The sequence below is a fragment of the Hipposideros armiger genome, unplaced genomic scaffold, assembly GCF_001890085.2.
Source record: "Hipposideros armiger isolate ML-2016 unplaced genomic scaffold, ASM189008v1 scaffold_152, whole genome shotgun sequence".
Lineage (NCBI taxonomy): Eukaryota > Metazoa > Chordata > Mammalia > Chiroptera > Hipposideridae > Hipposideros > Hipposideros armiger.
Window position 1 is genome coordinate 2,380,191 of NW_017731502.1, and position 20,724 is coordinate 2,400,914.

The window sequence follows — 20,724 nt, forward strand, 5'->3', positions numbered from 1 at the left end:
TGATAATACCAACACGGGCCAGTGAAGCAACGTCCTCCACAACTAGACTGAAGAACAAAAGGACAGCAACTTGTCTGTTCCCCTTCCCCAATTCCCCAATAAAAAAATCTTAAAAAAAAAAAAAAAAGGAATTTGTGCTTTGGTGGGCTTCTCAATTAAATGATCGTAGATTGCTGTTTGCATATTTCAGATCAGAACAAGCATTTGCAGGGAGTTTTCTAGTAACCGATGTCCATGGACTTGATTGCATGGATTTTAGGACTGCCCCTGTCTACCCAAAGACCTAGTTTGTCTCTTGATTCTTAGCCACATTCTGAAGAGGTAGGGCTATTGTATAGTTAACAAACGGGCAAGATTTTCCTATACTTTATTGAGTCAATATTCTGAAAGTCCATAAGTGATCCAAAATATATGTGCGTGTGTATGATGAATGCTGTCAGGCATTGTAATGGCAGCTCCCTTTAATATAAATTCATAGGAGTGGTGGGAATTACAGGAAAAATTACCAAATCAATTTAAGTTTCAATTTTGGAATTAATATTTTAACAGTTCATTTTTAAAGTACAGGAATTGCCATAAACAGTCTCTTGGTTTTAAATACTATTTGTACAGTCAATGGCTTTCAAATTTATATCTTCAGCTAACTCTCACCTTAAAACTTCAGCCTCATATATTCAACTGCTTATCTCTTGTTTAGCATAGCCTAAACTAAACTCTTAATTCCCTATACCATCCCCCAACCCTCACTCCAAATCCGCTGCTCCCAGTTTTCCTCATCTCAGCAAAAGGCAACTCCATCCTTTCATTTGCCCAGACCAAAACCCCTGGAGCCACTTAGTCATTCCATCAGTAAATCCTGTTGGCTCTATGTTTAAAATACTTCCAGAATCTGACAGCTTTTCATCACCTTACAATATTCTTTCCATGCTAGTGTCAGCCTAGATTACTGCAACACTTCCTAGTGGTCTTCTTATTTCTTTTCTTGCCCTCTTAAAGTTTTTGAGGGCAGCAACCAGAGTGATCCTTTAAAGTAAAAAGTCAGTTCATACTCAGGACCATCCAGAGATGGTTTCCTATCTCATTTGGAGCAAAAGGCTACATTCTCTCAGTGCAGTCCTCTGCTTCCTAATTGATAGGCTCCCTCTCTGACTTCATCTCCCCCTTCTCTCCCCCTTGATTGTTCAGCTCCAGTCACACTGACCGTCTTACTGTTTCTGAAACATGTTCATCATACTCTGACCCTAGAGACTTTGTTTATTGTTATTCCTAGGTGAAACAGCGTTTCCACATGGTTTAGTCCTCCACTTGCTTTGAACTCTGTTTTTCGTGGGTACTTTTCTCAGTGATGACTTCTGTGACCATCCTGTAAAGAGTATCAAGCTCATCCCCTGCTCATATGTGGTTTCATCCTTTTTTCTATAGCACCTTTCACATACGTTGTGTGTATTTCTATAGTGTAAGCTTCATGATGACAGAGACTATTTTGTTATCTATTACATTTCCACTGCCGAGAGTGGCAGCCACATGCAGAAGCTGATGGAATTTAATTTTAGCATGGGGCATAATTTCATCATTGTGGTGGTGCACCTGTTTGCCACATTCTTTATTGGCATGTATTGAAGTAAGAGAGCAAATTAGAAGAATAAGATTCATCTGAATTGTGAATAGAAGCAAAAAGAGTTATCTTTAGGGCAGACACTTAGCTGAAAAGATATATCCCTGTGATAGTGTGTACTTTAGTTAAATAGTATATGTGTTACTTTATTATAATGAAATGAAGCTCTTCTTAGAACCTTCTTTGTACCAAATCCAGATCCTGGAAGGAAAAGAAACTTAATGATTGTGGCTCTGTATTTTTATTTTATTTCTGTTTCCTCTCTAAGATGAAGATCCTTAAGTGATTTATTTTAACCCTCCTCCCTTAAATACTTTAAAGGTTTAAAAAAAAACTGTAGCTTTTTTTAAAGTTTAAAAAAAAACCTGTAGCTTTTATTTATTTATTTTTAAACTTTTTTTTTTAGTTTCAGGTATACAAAACAACATAGACATTTACACCCCTCACAAAATGATAACCCCACCAGGTCTACTGCCCATCTATATTTTCAAACTTTTCATTGTGGAAAAGTTCAAACGTGTACAAAAAAGAGAAAATAATGAACTCATGTTCACATCACCTAACTTACACATTTATTAGCTCATCGGCAATCTTGATTCATCGTCAGATCTACTCACCCTACCTCAATCCCGATTATTCATGTAAAAATACTTAATATTTAGAACATTAGATATGCCCATTAGTCTCAGGACATTTATTTTTTTTTATTTTTATTTTTTTTAGCTGAGCCATCCCGCCACCTGTTGGCAGCTCACGGCTGCTCAGCTCGGGCTGACTCGAACCGCTGTTGCTCAGAGCTCAAACTCTTGAGCGAGCTCTTAACCAACTGAGCCACTCAGCCGGCCCCATTTATTTTTTATTATTTAAAAATCTTTTCAATTACAGTTGATGTTGAATATTATATTACTTTCAGGTGTACAGCATAGTGGTTAGACACTTATATAATTTACAAAATGATCCCCCAGTTAGTCTAGTACCCACCTGACACTACCGTGTTTCTCCGAAAATAAGTCTTAGCCAGAGAAGAAACTCTAGCATGATTCTTCCAGGATATGGAGGGCATGCACCCCTCACATGAGGGTTTTATGATGTGCTTCAGGGAGAAGGGTGCCTTTTTTGCAAACTCCTTGCTTAAAATATTCAGGATGCCTAGGTGCCACATTTTGGCAACTAAAATCATGTGAGGGCTTATTTTCCAGCGAGGGCTTACTTTGGGGGAAGCAGGGTGTACGTAGTTATTACAGTATTGTTGACTGTGTTCCCTATGCTGTACTTTACAGCCCTGTGACTATTTTGTAACTGCCAATTTTTACTTCTTAATCTCTTCACCTTTTTACCTAGTCTCCCAACCCTGCTCCCATCAGTTTGTTCTCGGTGTCTGTGAATTTGTCTGTTTTGTTTGTTCATATATTTTGGTTTTATTTAGCTGCCTGCCACATATAAGTGAAATCATATTGTATTTGTCTGACTTACTTCACTTAGCATAATACCCTCTAGGTCCATCCACTTTATCACAAATGGTAAAGATTTCACTCTTTTTATGACAGAGTAATATTCCATTGTATGTATGTACCACATCTTCTTTATCCAGTTGCCCGTTGGTTGACTCTCAGGTTGCTTCCATCTTGGCTATTGTAAATAATGCTGCAGTGAACATAGGGATACATATATCTTTTGAGTTAGTGTTTTGGATTTCTTTGGATAAACACCCAGAAGTGGGATTGCTGGTAGTTCTATTTTTAATTTGTTGAGGAACATCTTAGGACATATTTAAAAGGGTCAAAGGATTCAGAGTATGACTGGCTATTAAATATATGAAGCAGGATATCTTGATATAAATAGGATTTTTGTGTGTTTCTATAGAACTGTGAGGTAGAATTACTGCTTTTTTTCTTTTTATACTATTTCCTACTCAGTGAAGTAACTAACCCCTAGATGGTATGAGTGTTGATAGAGTGGTTTCATTGACTTTAGGCCTATAGAGAAAGGGAAATCCAATCAAATAATGTATCATTGTAGTTAATATTTTATCATTTTCTGACTCTTTAGATTTCAGGTGATACTATATGGATAATTTTTTCCCCATTTCCTTGTTGATAGACATTTGGATTTTTTCTAGTTTTTGAATACTGCTGCTGTGAACATTCTTGTACATGTCTTTTGGTGTATATATCTCTTGATATATATCTAGAAATGTAATTCCTAAGTATGAGAGTAGGCATTCATTTATTGGTTAGTGTCTTTGGTTTCCAAATTGTTAAAGTCAATTATACTTCCACTAGCAAAGTATGAAAGTTTCAGTTGCTCCATATCTTTACCAACACTTGGTATTCACAGTCCAATTTTAGCCGTTATATACTGGTTAGTATTTATCAGTGAGATTTTAAAAAATTACTGTTATTCTTTTTATTTTCACTATTTGTTGTGTTTTTAAACTGTGGTAAAATATATAGTGAAACGTACAGTAAGTTTGAATTTTGATAATTGAATTTTGATAAATGCATACATCTGTGTAATTACTATCATAATCAGGATGTAGAATATTTCTATCACTGTAGATCCCTTTTTCTGCTTTTTGTCAATCTACACTCCCATAGACAATCACCATTCAGGTTTCTGTCCTCACAGATTGTTCTTAACCCTCTGTTGGGTGCAACTGATCTCATAGATTCATTGCACACAAATTTTCACATATCTAACATTAGCTGTTAGATATAAATTAAAATTTCATTCTGAATAAATAATCATGTTTGCACGTTATTTTCATTCATTTTCAATTTAAATAAATAAATGTCATACATGCATCTAGTAGATGCATTGTGCCCAAACTCGTAACTTTTGCATTGCACCTGATGGAGGGTTAAACTTCATATAAATGGAATCTTACAGTATGTATTTATTCTTGCCTTTGCTTCTTCACATACTGGTTCTGTTATTTGTCTATGTTGTTGCTTGTTTCAGTACTATTATTTTTTTATTGCTGAATAGTATCTATTGTGTGAGTATACACAATTTCATTATTTATTCATCTGTTGATGAATTTGGACTGTTTCAAGTTTATGGCCAGTATGTAAAAGTTGCTGTGAACATTTGTGTGCAATCTTTGTGTAGGCATCTATTTTCACTTCTTTTGGGTGTATATCTAGGAATGAAATTGCTGGCTTACAGGGTAGATGTGTATTGAACTTTATAAGAAATTGGCAGACAGTTTTCCAGTCGTGTTGGACTACCCCCACCAGTAGTGTATGAGAGTTTCAGTTGCTGCACATCCTGGTTACTATTTGGTACTGTTAGTCCTTGTAGTGGTAAACATTCTATTCAGTGTGAAATGGTAACTCATGTGGTTTTAATTTGCATTTTCTGATAACTAACGCACCTTTTCTTGTGCTTATTGACTCTTCTTGTGTCTTTGATAGTTTATTCCAGTTTCTTATACAGTGTATAAAAATTGTATTTTTTTCTTATTGGTTTGTAGTTCTTTAAGTATTTTGGTTAAATACATGTGTTGTATTTTTTTCTCCTTGTTTGTGGCTTGCTTTTTCGTTTTATAAAGGGTGTCTTTTGATAAATAGATGTTTTAATTTTGATGAAGTCTAGTTTCTCTCTCTCTCTCTCTCTCTCTCTCTCTCTCTCTCTCTCTCTCTTTTAATGATTACTGCTTTTTTTTTTTTTTTTATCCTGCCTTAGAAATCTTTACCTACCTCAGGTCACAAAGATATTTTCATAGGTTTTCTTCTAGGATCATTATAGTTTTAGGTTTTATATTTAGGTCTATGAAACTATTAAAGTTAATTTTTATGTATGATGGAGATAAGGGTCAGGATTCTTTTTTTTTTTTTTTCTGACAGATTCACTTGCTCCAGCACCATTAATTTCAAAGACTTAGTGAATTGCAATGGCTGCTTTGTTATAAATCCAGTGACTAAATGTGTTGGTCTAATTCTGGACTCATTATGTTCCATACTCTCTTTGTCTCTCTTTAAGCTAATATGTTAGTGTCTTTAATACTGTAGCTGTAGTGCTGATCTTCTACTTTGATTTCCTTTAAGACTGTTGGCATTCTAGGAACTTTGATTTTCATATAAACATTCAAATGAATGTCTCATTTCCACCCCCCAAAAAGTTGGCTTGTGTTTTGACTGGGATTGCATTGAATCTATAAATCAGTGTGGGGAAATGGGCATCTTAACATCGCTGAATCTTCTAGCCCACACACATAGGTTATCTCTCTATTTATTTAGGCTTTTTTTTTTTTACACCCAGAGTCAGTTCTCTTTCCATTTAGGCCTTTTGAAAATTTCTCTGAGCATTCTTTTGTAGTTTTCAAGGCATAAGTTATGCACATTTTTGTTCAATTTATTCTCAGGTATTTAATATTTTTTATGGTATTTCAAGTGGTATGTATTTTAAAAATTCATTTTCTGTTTGTTAGTATATAGCTGCAACATTAATTTTTGTTTATTGACATATTCAGTGACCCTGCAAAAATTCACTTATTCTAGTTGCTTGTTGATTTTTTGTGGATTTTCTATGCACATAATCATGTCATCCGCAAATGAAAAGCTTTCTTTGTTTCCAACTTTTGTACCTTTTGTATTTATTGGTTTGTTTTACCACAAAAGCTCCAGTACAATTTGAAGAGAAGTAATGGTAGTAGACATTCTTATATTGTTTTCAGTCTTAGGGGGAGATGTTCTGTGTTTCATTAGTGACTATGATGTTAGCTACAGGCTTTTTGAAGATTATCTTTTATCAGATTAAGAAAGTTTTCTTCTATTCCTGGTTTTCAGAATGTTTTTATTATGAAGGGATGTTGATTTTTATCAAATGCTTTTTCTGAATTTATTGGGATGATTATATAGTTTTTCTCCTTTATTTTGCTAATGTGGTGAATTGCATTTATTTTTATTTTTATTTTATTTTTATTTTTCAAATAGCAAACCAACCTTGCATTACTGGAATAAATCCCATTTGATCGTGATATATTATTTATTTATCTCTAGATTTTATTAATACTTTATTTTGTGTTTTCCTGTTTATAGTTATGAGACATTGGACTATAATTTTTTTTCCTATAATGTGCTTGTCAGATTTTGTTGTCAAAGTTATGCTAACTGTAATATGAGTTGAGAAGCATTCCTTTTTCTATTTTCTGGATACATTTGTATAACATTGATATTATTTCTTAAATAGTTGGTGGAATTCACCAGCAAAACTATCTTGTTGGAAGGTCTTAACTACAGCTGAATTTCTTTAATAAATAATAGTACTCTTCAGGTTTTCTGTTTTCTTCTTTTGTCAGTGTTAATGAGTAGTGCTTTTCAAGGAATTTGTCCATTTCATCTAAAATTTTAAATTTATTGGTATAAAGTACTCATAATATCCTCTTATTATCTTATATTTTCTGCAGGATTTGTAATGATGCCTCCCTTTAATTCTTTGTTTTTGTAATTTGTATTTTCACTTATTTTTTTCTTGTTCAGCCTTGGTAGGAGTTTACTAATTCTGTTAATTTTTTCAGAGAACTAACTTTTTACTTTGCTTATTTTCTTTTGTATGCCTATTTTCCATTCCACTTGTATTTATTATTATTTACCTCCATCTTTGGGTATAATTTGCTGTTCATTTCCTAACCTTATAAGTTGTAAGCTTAGAATGTGATTTTCAATTTTTCTGTTAAAAGTTATAATTTGATCTGTAGGGACTATTTTACTAAACTCCCATTCAACTCAGAATATTTTCTAGTCTTTGTTGCTACTTTACCTGTGGGGTTATTTAGAAGTGTGGTGCTTAATTTTTTATCATTTGAGGATATTCTATTTATTTTTCTTATATTGAGCTTCATTTGAATTCACAGTGGTCTGAAAAGATACACTGAATTATTTTAATCCTTGGAAATTGGTTGAGACTTGCTTTATGGCCAGGGACATTGTCTATGCTGGTAAACGTGCCATGTATACTTGAAAAGAATGTGTATTCTGCATTTGTCAGGTGTAATGGTTTTTATTTGTTAAGTACATCAGTTTAAATAAATGAGTTGGTTCAGCTCTTCTGTATTCTTGATTTTTGTCTATTGTTAGAGAGGTGTATTTAGATTTATACGCACTATTATTTAAGCCAACTATTATGAATTAGCTATTTTAGTTTTGTCAGTTTTTGCTTTTTACATTTTGAAGCTGTGGTGTTAAGCGAATATAATTTATGATTTTTATGACTTCTAGGTAAATTGATAATTTTGCCAAAATGACATGTCTTTATCTTTTATAATACATTTTGCCTTCAAGTCTATTTTGTCAGCTATTAATGTTGCCACATCAGCTTTCTTTTGGTTAGTGTTTACATGGTACATCTTTTCCCATCATTTTATTTTCAACCTTCCTGGGTATTTATATTTATATTAAAGTGTTTTCTTTTAAATAGTATATAGTTGCATCTTATTTTTCGATCCAGTCTTATAGGTGCTATGATTGCTTCTAAGCTTCTTACAATGCACAGAACAGTTCCTTACAATAAAAAATTATCTGACTCAAAGTGTCAGTAGTATTCAGATTGAGACACCGTGTCTTAGGGGCAATGTCTTACCTTTTTTTTGCTGTTTATAAGATTTTCTCTTTATTTTTGATTTTTCAGCAGTGTGATTATGATATGCCTAGGTTTCATTTTCTTTGTTTTATCCTTCTTGGGGTGGCTTTTAATTCCCTCTTACAATATGCTATATTTTTATCCATTGTCTGTTTTCATCTTTTTTTCTTTAACATATTAATCATATTTACTTTGAAATTCATATCTTCTAATGCTATTCTTTGGATCACCTCAGAATCTGCTTCCATTGGCTATTTTATTTCTTGATTAGTGGCTACTTTTTCTTCTTTGCATGTCTAGTAATTTCTAATTGTATGTTGAACTTTGTGGATGAAATATAGGAGCTGTAGATTATCTTTCTTTGAAAGATGTTGAATATTGTCCTGACAGGCAGTTAAATTATCAGCTCTTCACTTTTGTTCTGTCTAGGACTGGTTTAGTGTTTTGTTAGGTTTGATCTATTTCAGTTTTATTTATATTTCTAGGGTGAGCTCCTTCTTTCTAAGGCGTGGCCTCTGTGGGATTACAACTGAATATCTAGGGTCTTCAACCAAGCCTCTCAGCTTTAGCTGGGCTCAAACTTCTCCAGATTTTCCAATCTTGACCTTTGGAATCTCAGCTTCCCAGCATCTGCCTCCTACCAGGTCCCCTGGTTTCATTTTATGCGCGTGCAGCCCTGGCGATGATCAGGGATTGAAATTTTCTAAGCAGACCTCTGGGGTTCCCTTTTTGTGGCTACCCCCTATCCTGTATCCTGTCCCTCCAATCCTGGCCACCTTTGCCTAGAACTCTGATCTCTTTCCACTCTGCCCAGTGAGATCACTGGTTCCTGTTTTGACTTTAATACCCAACTCCCAGAAAATGCTCCCAGGGGAAATTCTTGGGGAAATATTGGGTCACCTCATGTTTCTCTTCTCTCAGGGATTGCAGCCTTGTGTTGATTATAGTCCATGCTTACAAGCAGTTGTTTTATATATTTTGTCCAGATTTTAAAGTTATTTATGATTGAAGGGTAAGTCTCATACCAGCTCTTCTCTATTTCCAGAATCTGAAGCTCCTCCATTTTCTTTCATAGACAGATTAACTGCATTGTAAATCAGATATATTGCTTTGTATTTTATTCTAGAAGAAACACTTTGGTTTGGTTTTCATTATGGAATAAGTTCTGTATTTCATAGAAATAAGTGATAATTGGGAAAACAGCTTATGTCAGTTAACTTATATGTAACTTGATATCTTAGTTATCTGTTATTTTTTGTTATTCAAGGAATCGTTTGTTGCAGTTTACCTTGGAGCCATCACCCGTTTCTCCTGCTTCCTCCTCTTCAAAGAATCTTGCTGCCAAACTACATACTCCTGTAGCTTTTAGACATTCTTTAAAGCAAGGAAGCAGGTTAATGGAGAATTTCGTGAATAGAGAAACTGGTGGTTCTGCATCAGAGTTGTTGATAAAAGCGAATGACAGCAAATTCAGCCTTCAAATAGAGGGGAACACTCCTGCAAAGACCAGAGACACACCTTTTGCAGAAGTGACAGCTCCAGGCATCATGGATGCTAATGTTCTTGAGGCACCCTCTACATCAACTTTGAAACAAGTTACTAAAGGTAGGAAATTATTTTCACATGTGTATTTTCTTATTTTATGGAAATCCTCTCATCCCCCATGACATAAGAATAAATAAGCAGCATTTTTGATGGGGGAGGAATTTGGGAAAGTGCAAACCAGATTTCACCTTATTACAGTCTCAGAAATTGATGTAGACAGTGTTTCAAGATATGTTTGTTCTTCCTCTCATAGAGTAGGAATTCAGGCTGATTGCTGCAAAAATGAAGCAATTTTAATTAGTTCATACTTTGAGTATGGCAGTAGCTTTCTATTTTTCAGCTTTTAATTTTTCCCCTTATCTTTCATATTTGTTCTAGTTTAATCTTAAAGAGCTCTTTGTATGTTATTATACCACTGCTTGAATACTTCTAAGCTGTTCTGACTGGCATTTACAGCCTAAAACAATCTGACCCCTACACTAGCTGTCTGAACGTATTTCTAACCTTCCCCTCTCATAAACCTTCTGCTGTAGCCAAGCTGATTTCCCCTCTATTCCTTGAATACACCCAGGAATTGGCAACCTACAAACTGCAGGCCAAATTTGGCTTGTCACTTACTTTGAAAATGAAGGTTCCTGGAACACAGCTTCATCCATTTGGTTACTTGTTGTCATGGCTGCTTTCATAGCACATGGCAGAGTTGAGTAGCTGTGACAGACCATCTGGCCCACAAGCCTAAAACCTTTACTACCTGGCCCTTTACTAACAGTGTTTGCCGACCCGTGTTCTACCTTTCAGATTCTGTCCAGATTCTAACCTCTCTTTAGTTATGGTAGATAATATTGATAGTACATATCACTAAAATGTTACAACACTTGCTTTCTGAACTATCTGTGTACAATTTGCTTAGCTTTCTGAGGAGTGGGTCAGCTTGTTTAACCTTTTGTTTCATGTCTTTTCTTGCCAGTGAAGTTCAGAGCACCTTTTAGGCACAAACTTAGATACCTTTGGTATATTCATAACATACACAGTGCAGGGCTCTTAGTGGTTATTAAATTTAGATTGAAATTAGTTTAATTAGTACTCAAGTGTTTAGATTTCATAAGGATGTGTGAATTTTACTTGTATTTCCTAGCACACCTTATCTTTGGTAAGTCTATCAATTCAGTTCTTATTGTTGTGTTTTTAGCTTGATAGTTAAATATTGTCCCCTAGCAGAGCCATTTTTTCAAATGAAATCTTACAACAAACCATAACAATAAAAGGGATAAAATAGGCTCTGTTGCATTAGAGATGGAGGCCCTAGGGATTGTGCTGCTCCACTTGGCCTTCCTCTTCCTCCTTGCCTATTATCCATGGTGGCCTCCAGGACCCAGGATACCTCCACAGATCCCTGCAACTCCAAGGAACAGTTTGAGAATAATTGCGTTTCTTAATTTTAACTCTGTATTAAATTAACAAATTTGTAACCATTGATAAATTGAGCAGTAGTTGGCACAAACCAATAAATGCTTTAATCCAGCCACACTATCCCCACCCCCACCCCCACCCCTCCACCCTGCTCCCAGCCAACTAGGCCTTATTCAAGGTGTCATGATTGCTTTGGCACTGAACATGGATGGATGGCTCCTAAGACTTTGGAGAACCTAAGATTAGTTTTACAGTTTGGTCACACCTTGGTAGAAAAGACTTTTTCTAATAAACAAATTTCCAAACTTCTTTGCAGTCTCGAGGCCCAGGATTTGAATTATGTGACATCTCACAATTCAGTCGTTGTCCAGTAACCAATCCCCCACCCCTGTTGCTCAGAGGTGTCATTCTTTTTCTCTTCAGCTTTTCTAAGTGCATGTTAAAGTTGGAATTCTATTTTTTTATCTTAGTTTCTGAAAAATGCCATGTCATATTATTTTTGTCCATTCTACAAACAATAAAGTTTCTTTTTCTTTTTTGGAAAAAATACAGTGGATTGTCCTGTTTGCGGGGTTAGTGTTTCAGAAACTAACATTAATAAGCACTTAGACAACTGTTTATCACGTGACGAGAAGAAGGAAAGCCTGAGAAGGTAAGAAAGTCAAACATAACCGTTGAGCTACTTTAGCTAGGTGCCTCGTGTGTTTTATAAGTTTGAGACAAGAAAATACAGTATCCATTGTATCATAGTGGCCAGTTGTCAGAGTCCCTCTCCCATTTGCTTTTTCCCTTAATCCTGTTAGTCAACTTTTCCATTCCCTCTCCTTGTTCTTTCCTCAACTCCCACTTTGCCAAATATAATTAACTATATAAAATTTAACTGCTAATAAAATTTGATTTAACAAGAAATTAGTGATTTAGAGTTAAATTCTTTTTAAACTTGTTTTCTTTTCTTAGACTTTTAAAACTACCATAAAGCTCCTTGGCCAAAGAAGAGCAAGGTTAGAATCAAAGTATAGAACATATAAAATCTTTCTTTGGATCTAGGATGTTCAGAAATTAATTTTTTTAAAAATTTAAAATCAGGCTTTTATTAAAACAAATAATTTTTTTTTCTGAATTGGCAGTTATATACATATGACATTAAAAGGGACAAAAGGGTATGTATGAAATGGAATGTTTTCCTCTCCCAGCCCCCAAAACACCCAGGTGACATAACTAAGGTGTCAACTCAGTGTTTGCACCAAACTTCTATTTTGCCTCTCTTCTACATCAAAGCCACAGTAATTAAAAAGTAGGCCACTGTTGTTATAAATGCAAGTTGTTTAGGAATGAAATTTTATTCAAAGTTAAATTGCGGGGTGTTAAGGAATCAGTGGTTAATGAAGATAATAAGGAAGCAGAAGCTGCAAATTAGAGGAGTCTGGTGATGAAGGGAAGAAGAGAGGTGAGATGGTGGTTTGGGGAATGAGTATGCGTCAAGATCAAGGAAGATTTTAATTTTTAAAATAGTAATTGTTTAAGCCTTCAGCCTCTCCTGTCTCCAGGGAGACAGCAGATAATAGATGGAACAAGGTCGGGAGCATAAGAGATGAAGAGTCCTGTAATGAAGTTGTCCTTGATGTGTACAAAGAACCCTTCTCAAGTAGGAGGGAAGGGGAAAGAATAGGTGGTAATTCAGAGAGATTTGGAAAAAGAGCAGGACAGCTGAAGAATTCAATGATATCTGGGAAGTGGAGATGAATAGAATGATTGGCTCTTATGTTTGGTCTGTTTTGAAGGACTTGAAAGAGTATTTTCCAAAAACCATGATAATAAGGCAGGGCTTCTTATTATTTTTTGTAATTAAAGATAAAATGGTGTCACTTCATTTTTATGAGTAAATCTGGAGTGAATTCAGGTTCTGAGGGACACACTCATGTTGTTATAATTTACCGAAGCTTTATGATGCTTTATTAATTTAAGTAGGGGGCACTAATTGACAGTTCTTATTGTGTTTCATTTTAGCTTGATAGTTAACATTTTCCCCCTTGCAAAACCTTTTTTTTTTTTTCAAGTGAAGTCTTACAGTGAAGCATAACATATAAAAGATAAAATTGGCCCTGCTGTATTGAAGTAGCGATGCAAGGCCTGGGGATTGTGCTGCCCCAGCTGACCTCCCCACTCTCCCTTCGTTCCTGCTTTAGCCATGGTGGCCTCTGTCCCGGAGATACCCCCACAGATCTCTCTCTGCAGCAGATACCTGCAGAGTACCACACTCCCTCCTAGTGCATTAAATTGTTGATGAGAAAGAAGTTTAGATTTTTCAGGTTGCTTAGTTAGTTGAGTTTTGGAATAGGTGACACTGGATCATCCTGAGGGTTATTTCTCATAAGCCGTGAGAACCTGATGACCTGTCTTTCTCTTTAGAAATGTTTCTTCCTAAAGAAAGTTGGGAATATAGAAGCTGAGCATTTTCTCCTTGAAGAGTAAGGAATCAGCACTGATATCTTGCTTGGAGTACTCTTTTTCTAGATGCACCCATCATATTTCTTTTAACACATTTAACTGTCAATTAATCCAAAGACATACTCATCCATGAATAATTGAGCTCAAGTTCCAATAGTGGGTCCAGATCCTACTCCATGGAATGCTATGGTCCTGCCAGTTGCTCTGTTATACAACTTAGAAGCACTGCACACTGCATCTCTCTCTCTTAGGGAAAGATTAAACAAATTAGTGTATTGAAAGTTCTGAGAAGTCTTATATTAAACATAATTGTTGGATTTTCTTTAATCCAGTAGTTCCTACATTTATTTGATCCCAAAACCTTTTTGTCCTCATAACTCATATCTTGGCAAAATGAGTGTTGGTGAAGATAAACTTAGGGGAACATTGAGCCACATTTCTTTTCTTTTTTTTTTTTTTTTAAAGATTTTATTGGGGAATTGGGGGAGGGGAACAGTGCTGGGGAATTGGGGGAAAGGGAACAGACAAGTTGCTGTCGTTTTGTTCTTCAGTCTAGTTGTGGAGGATGTTGCTTCACTGGCCCAAGTTGGCACCATCATTGCGCTCTTCCCGGGTGAGGCAGTTGCTCGCCGGGCACTGGACGGCTGCTGGCCACTCATGCTGGCTACTGGCTACACATGGTAGCTTATGGCAGCCCACTGCAGCAGGGGACTGCAGCTTACGCCGTCGCCGGCGACCCACAGCAGCCTAGCTCCAGGTTGAGCTGTTGTTCAGCATCTTGGCTGTAGAGGGCAGTGTCACTGGCTCTCATATGTGGGATCCAAACTGGGCCCTCTGGCATCCCAAGCCAGTTCTTAACCAATGCGCCACTCGGCTGGCCCGAGCCACATTTCTTTATAAAGAAGTTACAACCTATTCTTGGGGTCTGGTCACCTAAGAATCTCTGACATTTAAAAAATGTTCTCCATAGTACCCTAACAGGCTATTTCCTCTATATGGATGACAGACCTTAACCCATTCTATGTAGATTCATATCCGAGTTGATTTAGAGAATATCCTTCCTTTTGATGTTTTCAGATTCTGGGGACCTTTAAATGCATTACTGAGTTCACTAGATCATGGAAGAAAGTTCATTGTCATTTTCATGTTTTGGGGGAACATTTATCAGGCTTCATATTTTAAAATTCTTGATAGAAATTGTTGATTTCTGCTGGTGCTTTTCATTGTAAATGCCAGTAACCAAGTACAGTTTTCCATTAGAATTTCATAGTCATAAATTTAATCATCTATCCTTGTTAAAATAAATGTTTTAGATATATAGCCTTCATGAATTGTCCCTCACGATGTGCTGTATAAACTACAGAATGTCTCAGGTCTGGCTACCTACTGTGATTTCATTTAGCCATAATCTTATCAGTCTCTGGAGTTCAATGGGCTGTCTGTCATTCTATAAGAAGAGCAATTTTCATAAAAATGTAATCTGTTGAAGGTTTGTAGTTCTTTCTACAGTTAAGTAATTATCTCTGGCTTTTAGACTTTATTGATAGAGTGTAAAAGAAACAATTTGTAGGGAATGGTACTGTTGATTAACAGAGAAATGTCTGGGTTTTTTTTTTTTTTTCCAGTCTCTATTCTGCTGTCCTGTTTCTCGTAGTATGGTCTTTACCATTTGCATCAGACTTACCCTGTGGAACCTTGTTAATACAGATATTAGGTCTCCACTTCAGGACAGAATCAGTGTTGGGGGATGGTGTGAAGTGACTGAGAATCTGCATTTCAGATAAGCTCTCCAGGTCGCTCTGAGATACACTAAAGTTTGGGTAGCATGGCCTTCTGAAAGTCTTTTGTAAAATCATGTTTTTTTGGAAAAAATCTATTGCTTTCAAGTTCTTACTGATTTTAACCTGAATCTTTGATATTTTCATTTTAGAATGATATATATATACACATATATATAATATATATATACACATATATATAATATATATATACACATATATATAATATATATATATATAGTTTTGTTTTGTTTTTTTAGCTGAGCCGGCAGCTCAGCTCGGGCCAGGCATCGAACTGGAACACAGCTCGCACTCTTGAGCAAGCTCTTAACCAACTGAGCCACTCGGCCGGCCCAGAATGATTATATTTTTAACGACTACCTTGACTGTATATTTATTAAGCACCCAGTTGCCATAGCGTTGAGTCAGGTGATATTCTTGGAGAACCAGGTTATTATCAGATTGAAGCTCACTGAGGAGTTTCTGTTTATAAAATTGTCTCAAATCATCAGTACCCTTAGGCAATGTGACATCCATTTCATTTTAACAAATGTCTGTTAACTGGAGTGGAAGAAAATCACTTAGTAGGTCTTTGTTATAGTTAAAATTGTAGCTTATGCTTATCAGTCTATTAATGATGTAAATAGAATGAAGAACCAGGTGGTGATTTTGCTAATACACTTCCTGTAATGTCTTGTTGTTAATATAGTTAATTGAAGTTGAAGAGAACAACACTGTTGTTTTTTTGCTGTTGTTTTTAATTGTGTCCTTTGAAGACGATGTCACAAGAATGCCATGTATCCGTCAACTTTCTGAATTCTCTTTTCATTGGTGGTAATGAGTTGGGTAAAGCTAATCATCCCAACAGGTGTTCTTTTATCTCATCTAGTGCTTTTGCAAAATGATTGTCTTGGGCTTGAGAGGGCAGATTGGCCTGTGGATCAACTTTTCTAAAGAAGCTATATATGATAGTATTGTTAAGTCCATAGCTTAATACTCAGTAATGTTTGTACTCTAATCATCTGAAATAACTGATTGTTACAGAGATTTTGCGTGGAAACCATGGGCAAATTTTAGGAAAAACATTCTTTAAAGAGGTGGAGAATTGAACAAATCTACATAAGTGTGATTCTAAGTGAAGTTCTCATAGCATTTAGTCCACAAGCCTTCTGTGTGAGTTCCAGATGTACATCTTTAGGCCTGGCCGCTTTCTGAGACCTAAGTTTCTCTAAGTTTGGCTGCCACTGAGAGCTCCCTATCTGAATGTCCCACTGGCACCTCGCATGGATCATGTTGAATGTTGTCAACTTCATTTGCAAGTTTCATCATGCTCTTTCTCATTTTTATCTTAATGGTTCTACTGTTCTCCCAGTCACCCTGGTATTGAGTCAGAAGGTAAATTACTGTTTTACATGAAAAGCATTTGATAATTCACCATAACCCTCAGTGATCTCTTTTTTTTCCCCTTTTCAGTTCTGTTCACAAAAGGAAACTGCTGCCCAAAACCGTATATAACTTGCTCTCAGATCGCGATTTAAAGAAAAAGCTAAAACAATATGGATTATCTACTCAAGGAAATAAACAACAGCTCATTAAAAGGCACCAAGAATTTGTACATATGTACAATGCCCAGTGTGATGCTTTGCATCCTAAATCAGGTAAAGTAATAAAACAATGAGTTATGCTTTTTTTCTGGATAAAGCAGTTTTGTGTAGCTCAGGGATTATAAACCATAGAAAACAATTTTTAATAAATATGTTTTTGATAATACGTAAGACATGCAAATGTATTCCTTTAAGTAATACCTAGAGTGTACTCTGATAAGCCAGCCTTTCGCTCAGCCAGCCTCTCAGTCCCCATTCCCTTCTCAGAAGCAGCCACTGCCGCCAGTTTATGTGTGGGATGAACATCTGATCTGGAGCCTGGGTTATTATCCCAGTGTTGCAGTTCTATACTGGGTGACTTTGGGCCAGTTCCTTGTATTCTCAGTTTTCTCATCCATAAAGTAAGGGTTATTTTATGCCTCTCAAAACTACTACTCAAAACACTACTTCACAGTGTTTTTGAGAGACATAAATGATAAAATGCATGTAAAGTGCGTAGTACAATACCTTAGCAAGTAGTTAGCATTTAGGAAATGTTACCATTATGATTATTGTACACAAACATGTCCTTGATTATTACTTTATAAAATTGTTAGTATTATATAGTCATATTCCGCATAACGACATTTCAGTCAACAACAGATTGCAGATAGGACAGTGGTCCCATAGATTATAATGGAGGTGACAAATTTCTATCACCTAGTGATGTCCTCGTCGTGAAGTTATAGTACACGTATTATACAAATACTTACTGTTGTGTTACAATTTCCTAGAGTATTTAGTACAGTAACATGCTCTACAGGCTTGTAGTCTAGGAGTAATAGGCTATATGTACCATATAGCCAAGGTGTGCAGTAGGCTCTATCATCTAGGTTTGTGTAAGTGTACTCTGTGATGTTCACACAATGACAAAATCGCCTAACAACACATTTCTCAGAATGTATCCCTGTTGATAAGCAGTACACTACTACACACTCTTTAATGATTTGTCCTTTTCAACCACACACATATTTTAATGTTCCTTCCATGATTAACACATATGGAATTGCCTAATTTTTAAAAAATTAAAGTATAATATGCAAATGGAAAAATTCACAAATTATGTGTATTATTTGGTGAATTATCACAAGGTAAATTTTACAAAGGGAAATGCCTTTGTAACCAGTACTCAGATCACCACCAGCATCCCAGAAGCGCCTGTCCTCCCACCACCCAATCACTACTGCCTTCCTCCTCACAGATGACCACCATCTTAACTTGTAACACTGTATATTCATTTTGCCTATTTTTGTCTATATTTGATCTTTATATAAATAGAATAATAGCTTATGTGTTCTTTTGAGTCTGGCTTTATTTGTGCAATCTTATGTTTATAAGATTATCCATGTTTTTGGATACAGTTGTGATTTTTTTCATTTTTGTTGCTATAGAGTATTCTAATGTATAAATATATCTCACTGTTCATTCGATGGTTGATGGACATCTGGATTTTTCCACTCTGGCTCTTCTTAAGAATTATGCTGCTATATATAATCTTTTGCATATCTGTTTGTATACACAGGCACACATATTTTTTGGATATATGTACCAAGGAGTAGAATTGTTCTGTTATATTTTTGCAGATGTTCAGCTTTCATGGATACAGCCACAAACTCAGTGTCAATGTACACTCTCATCAGGAGGGCATGAGAGTCCCAGTTTCTCCACATCCTTGACAGCACTAGTTTCGTCAGTTTTCCATTTTGGCTGTTTTAGTGGATCCATGGTAGTGGTTCGTTATGGTTTTAATTTGCATTTCCCTAATGACTTAAAATGTTCAGCATGTTTTTATGTGCTTAATGGCCATCTGGCTATCCTCTGTGGTGAAATACCCATTTAAGTCTTAGGCCCCATTTTCTAAGCTGTGGATCTGTTTTTTTCTTATTTGTGGGAGTACATGAAATTTTCTGGATACAAATCTTGCTGGATGTATGTATATTTAATCCCATCTTTCATTTCACCTTTTCATTCTCTTTATGGCTTCATTTGAGAAGATGATCTTAAATGCGTCCATATGTGGGCCACACTTAAGATCATCTAGGATGATCTTAAGAGGAACACCTAGGACTTCCACTGTCTCCTCTGGTTTTTGCTGCCAGAAGTTATGGGAACTTCTCTCCCCAGCACTGGAACCCTGGGCTGGGGAGCCTGGTGTGAGCCTAGGACTCTTCACTCCTCGGGGACCTCTGCAGCCAAGATACCCCTCCTGATTATTTATTTATTTATTTATTTATTTATTGGGGAATTGGGAGATGGGAACAGTGCTGGGGAATTGGGGAAGGGGACAAGTTACTGTCATTTTGTTCAGCCTTTAACTTGTTTTTAGGACTGAGTGGCAACTTTCAAGCTCTTTATAAGCAGAGCTGGAAACTAGAAGTCCATTGCATTTAAATGAAATCATATAATATGTGGCCTTTTGTGACTGTTCTTTCACTTAGCATATTTTCAAGGTTTATTCATGGTCAGTACCTCATTTTTTTTTTATTGCTGAATAATATTCCATTGTATGCGTATGCCACATTTTTGGCCCATTCATCATTTGACTGACATCTGGAATTTTTCCACTTTCTGGAATATGATGAATAATACTGCTGTGAACATTCATGTACATGTTTTTGTGTGAACATATGTTTTCATTTCTTGTGGATATGTACCAAGGAGTGGAATTGCTGGGTCAACTGGCAACTCAATTTGAACACTTTGAGGAATTGCCAGACTGTTTTCCAATGTGGCTACAACATTTTATATCCCACTAGTAGTATATGAAGGTTCTGGTTTCTCCACATTGTTGCCAGCACTTGTTACTTTATCTTTCCTGTAAAAGCCATCCTAGTGGGTGTGAAGTTGTGTGTCATTGTGATTTTGATTTGCATTATATTGATTGGATTTTTAATATTAAATCCACCATTCATCTTTAGCAAGTAATGTATCCATTTTATCTAAGTTGATGAATTTATAATTTACCAACTTTTTTTTTTTTTTAAATAACATTCCTTTATTAGCCTTGTAATGCCTGTGGGATCTGTGGTGATGTCCTGTCTTTCACTTTTGATATTAGAAATGTGTCTTCTCTCTTTTTTTTCTTGATTGGCTTGCCTATAGGTTATCAGTTTTACTGTCTTTTCCCCCAAAGAACTAGTTTTCAGTTTCATTGATTTTTTTTTTCTGTTTTTTTTTTGTTGTCTGTTTTGTGTTTCACTGAATTCCACTTTTATCCATATTATTTCTTATCTACTTTGTTTTAGGTTTAATTTGGTCTTTGTTGTAGCTTCTTATGGTGGAAGCTTAGGTAATTAGTTTTAGATTGTTCTTTTAATACATTTAAAACTACAAATTTTTCTATAAGTACTGTTTTACCTTCATCCACAAACATTGATGTGTTGTATTTTTTCCTTTTCATTCAGTTAAACTATTTTCTAATTTTCATTGTGATTTCTTCTTTGACCTGTGGGTCACTTAGAAGTGTTTTCAATTTGCAAATATTTGGATATTTCCCAGATATGTTTTTATTATTCATTTTTAATTTGATTCCATTGTACCAATTCTGTAAGATTTCAGACCCTTTACATTTATTGAGACTTATTTTATGAGTATAACTCAGCGTCAGGTCTTCCTTTGTGAATGTTCCATAAGTAGTTGGAAATTTTGCATTTTTTGTTTAATATTCTATAGATGTTAGTTATTAAAGTTGCTTGATAGTATA

At 35.6% G+C, this 20,724-nt stretch overlaps 1 protein-coding gene across 1 annotated transcript in view; it reads left to right on the forward strand.

Annotated features, from left to right (window-relative positions):
* RAD18 (RAD18 E3 ubiquitin protein ligase) overlaps positions 1-20,724 on the forward strand; it is a 116,055-nt gene that overhangs the window by 22,634 nt on the left and 72,697 nt on the right. Inside the window, exons 5-7 of the mRNA XM_019651031.1 lie at positions 9,465-9,802; positions 11,705-11,804; positions 16,852-17,041. Coding sequence (XP_019506576.1) covers positions 9,465-9,802; positions 11,705-11,804; positions 16,852-17,041 — 628 coding nt within the window. The remainder of the gene's footprint in view (positions 1-9,464; positions 9,803-11,704; positions 11,805-16,851; positions 17,042-20,724) is intronic.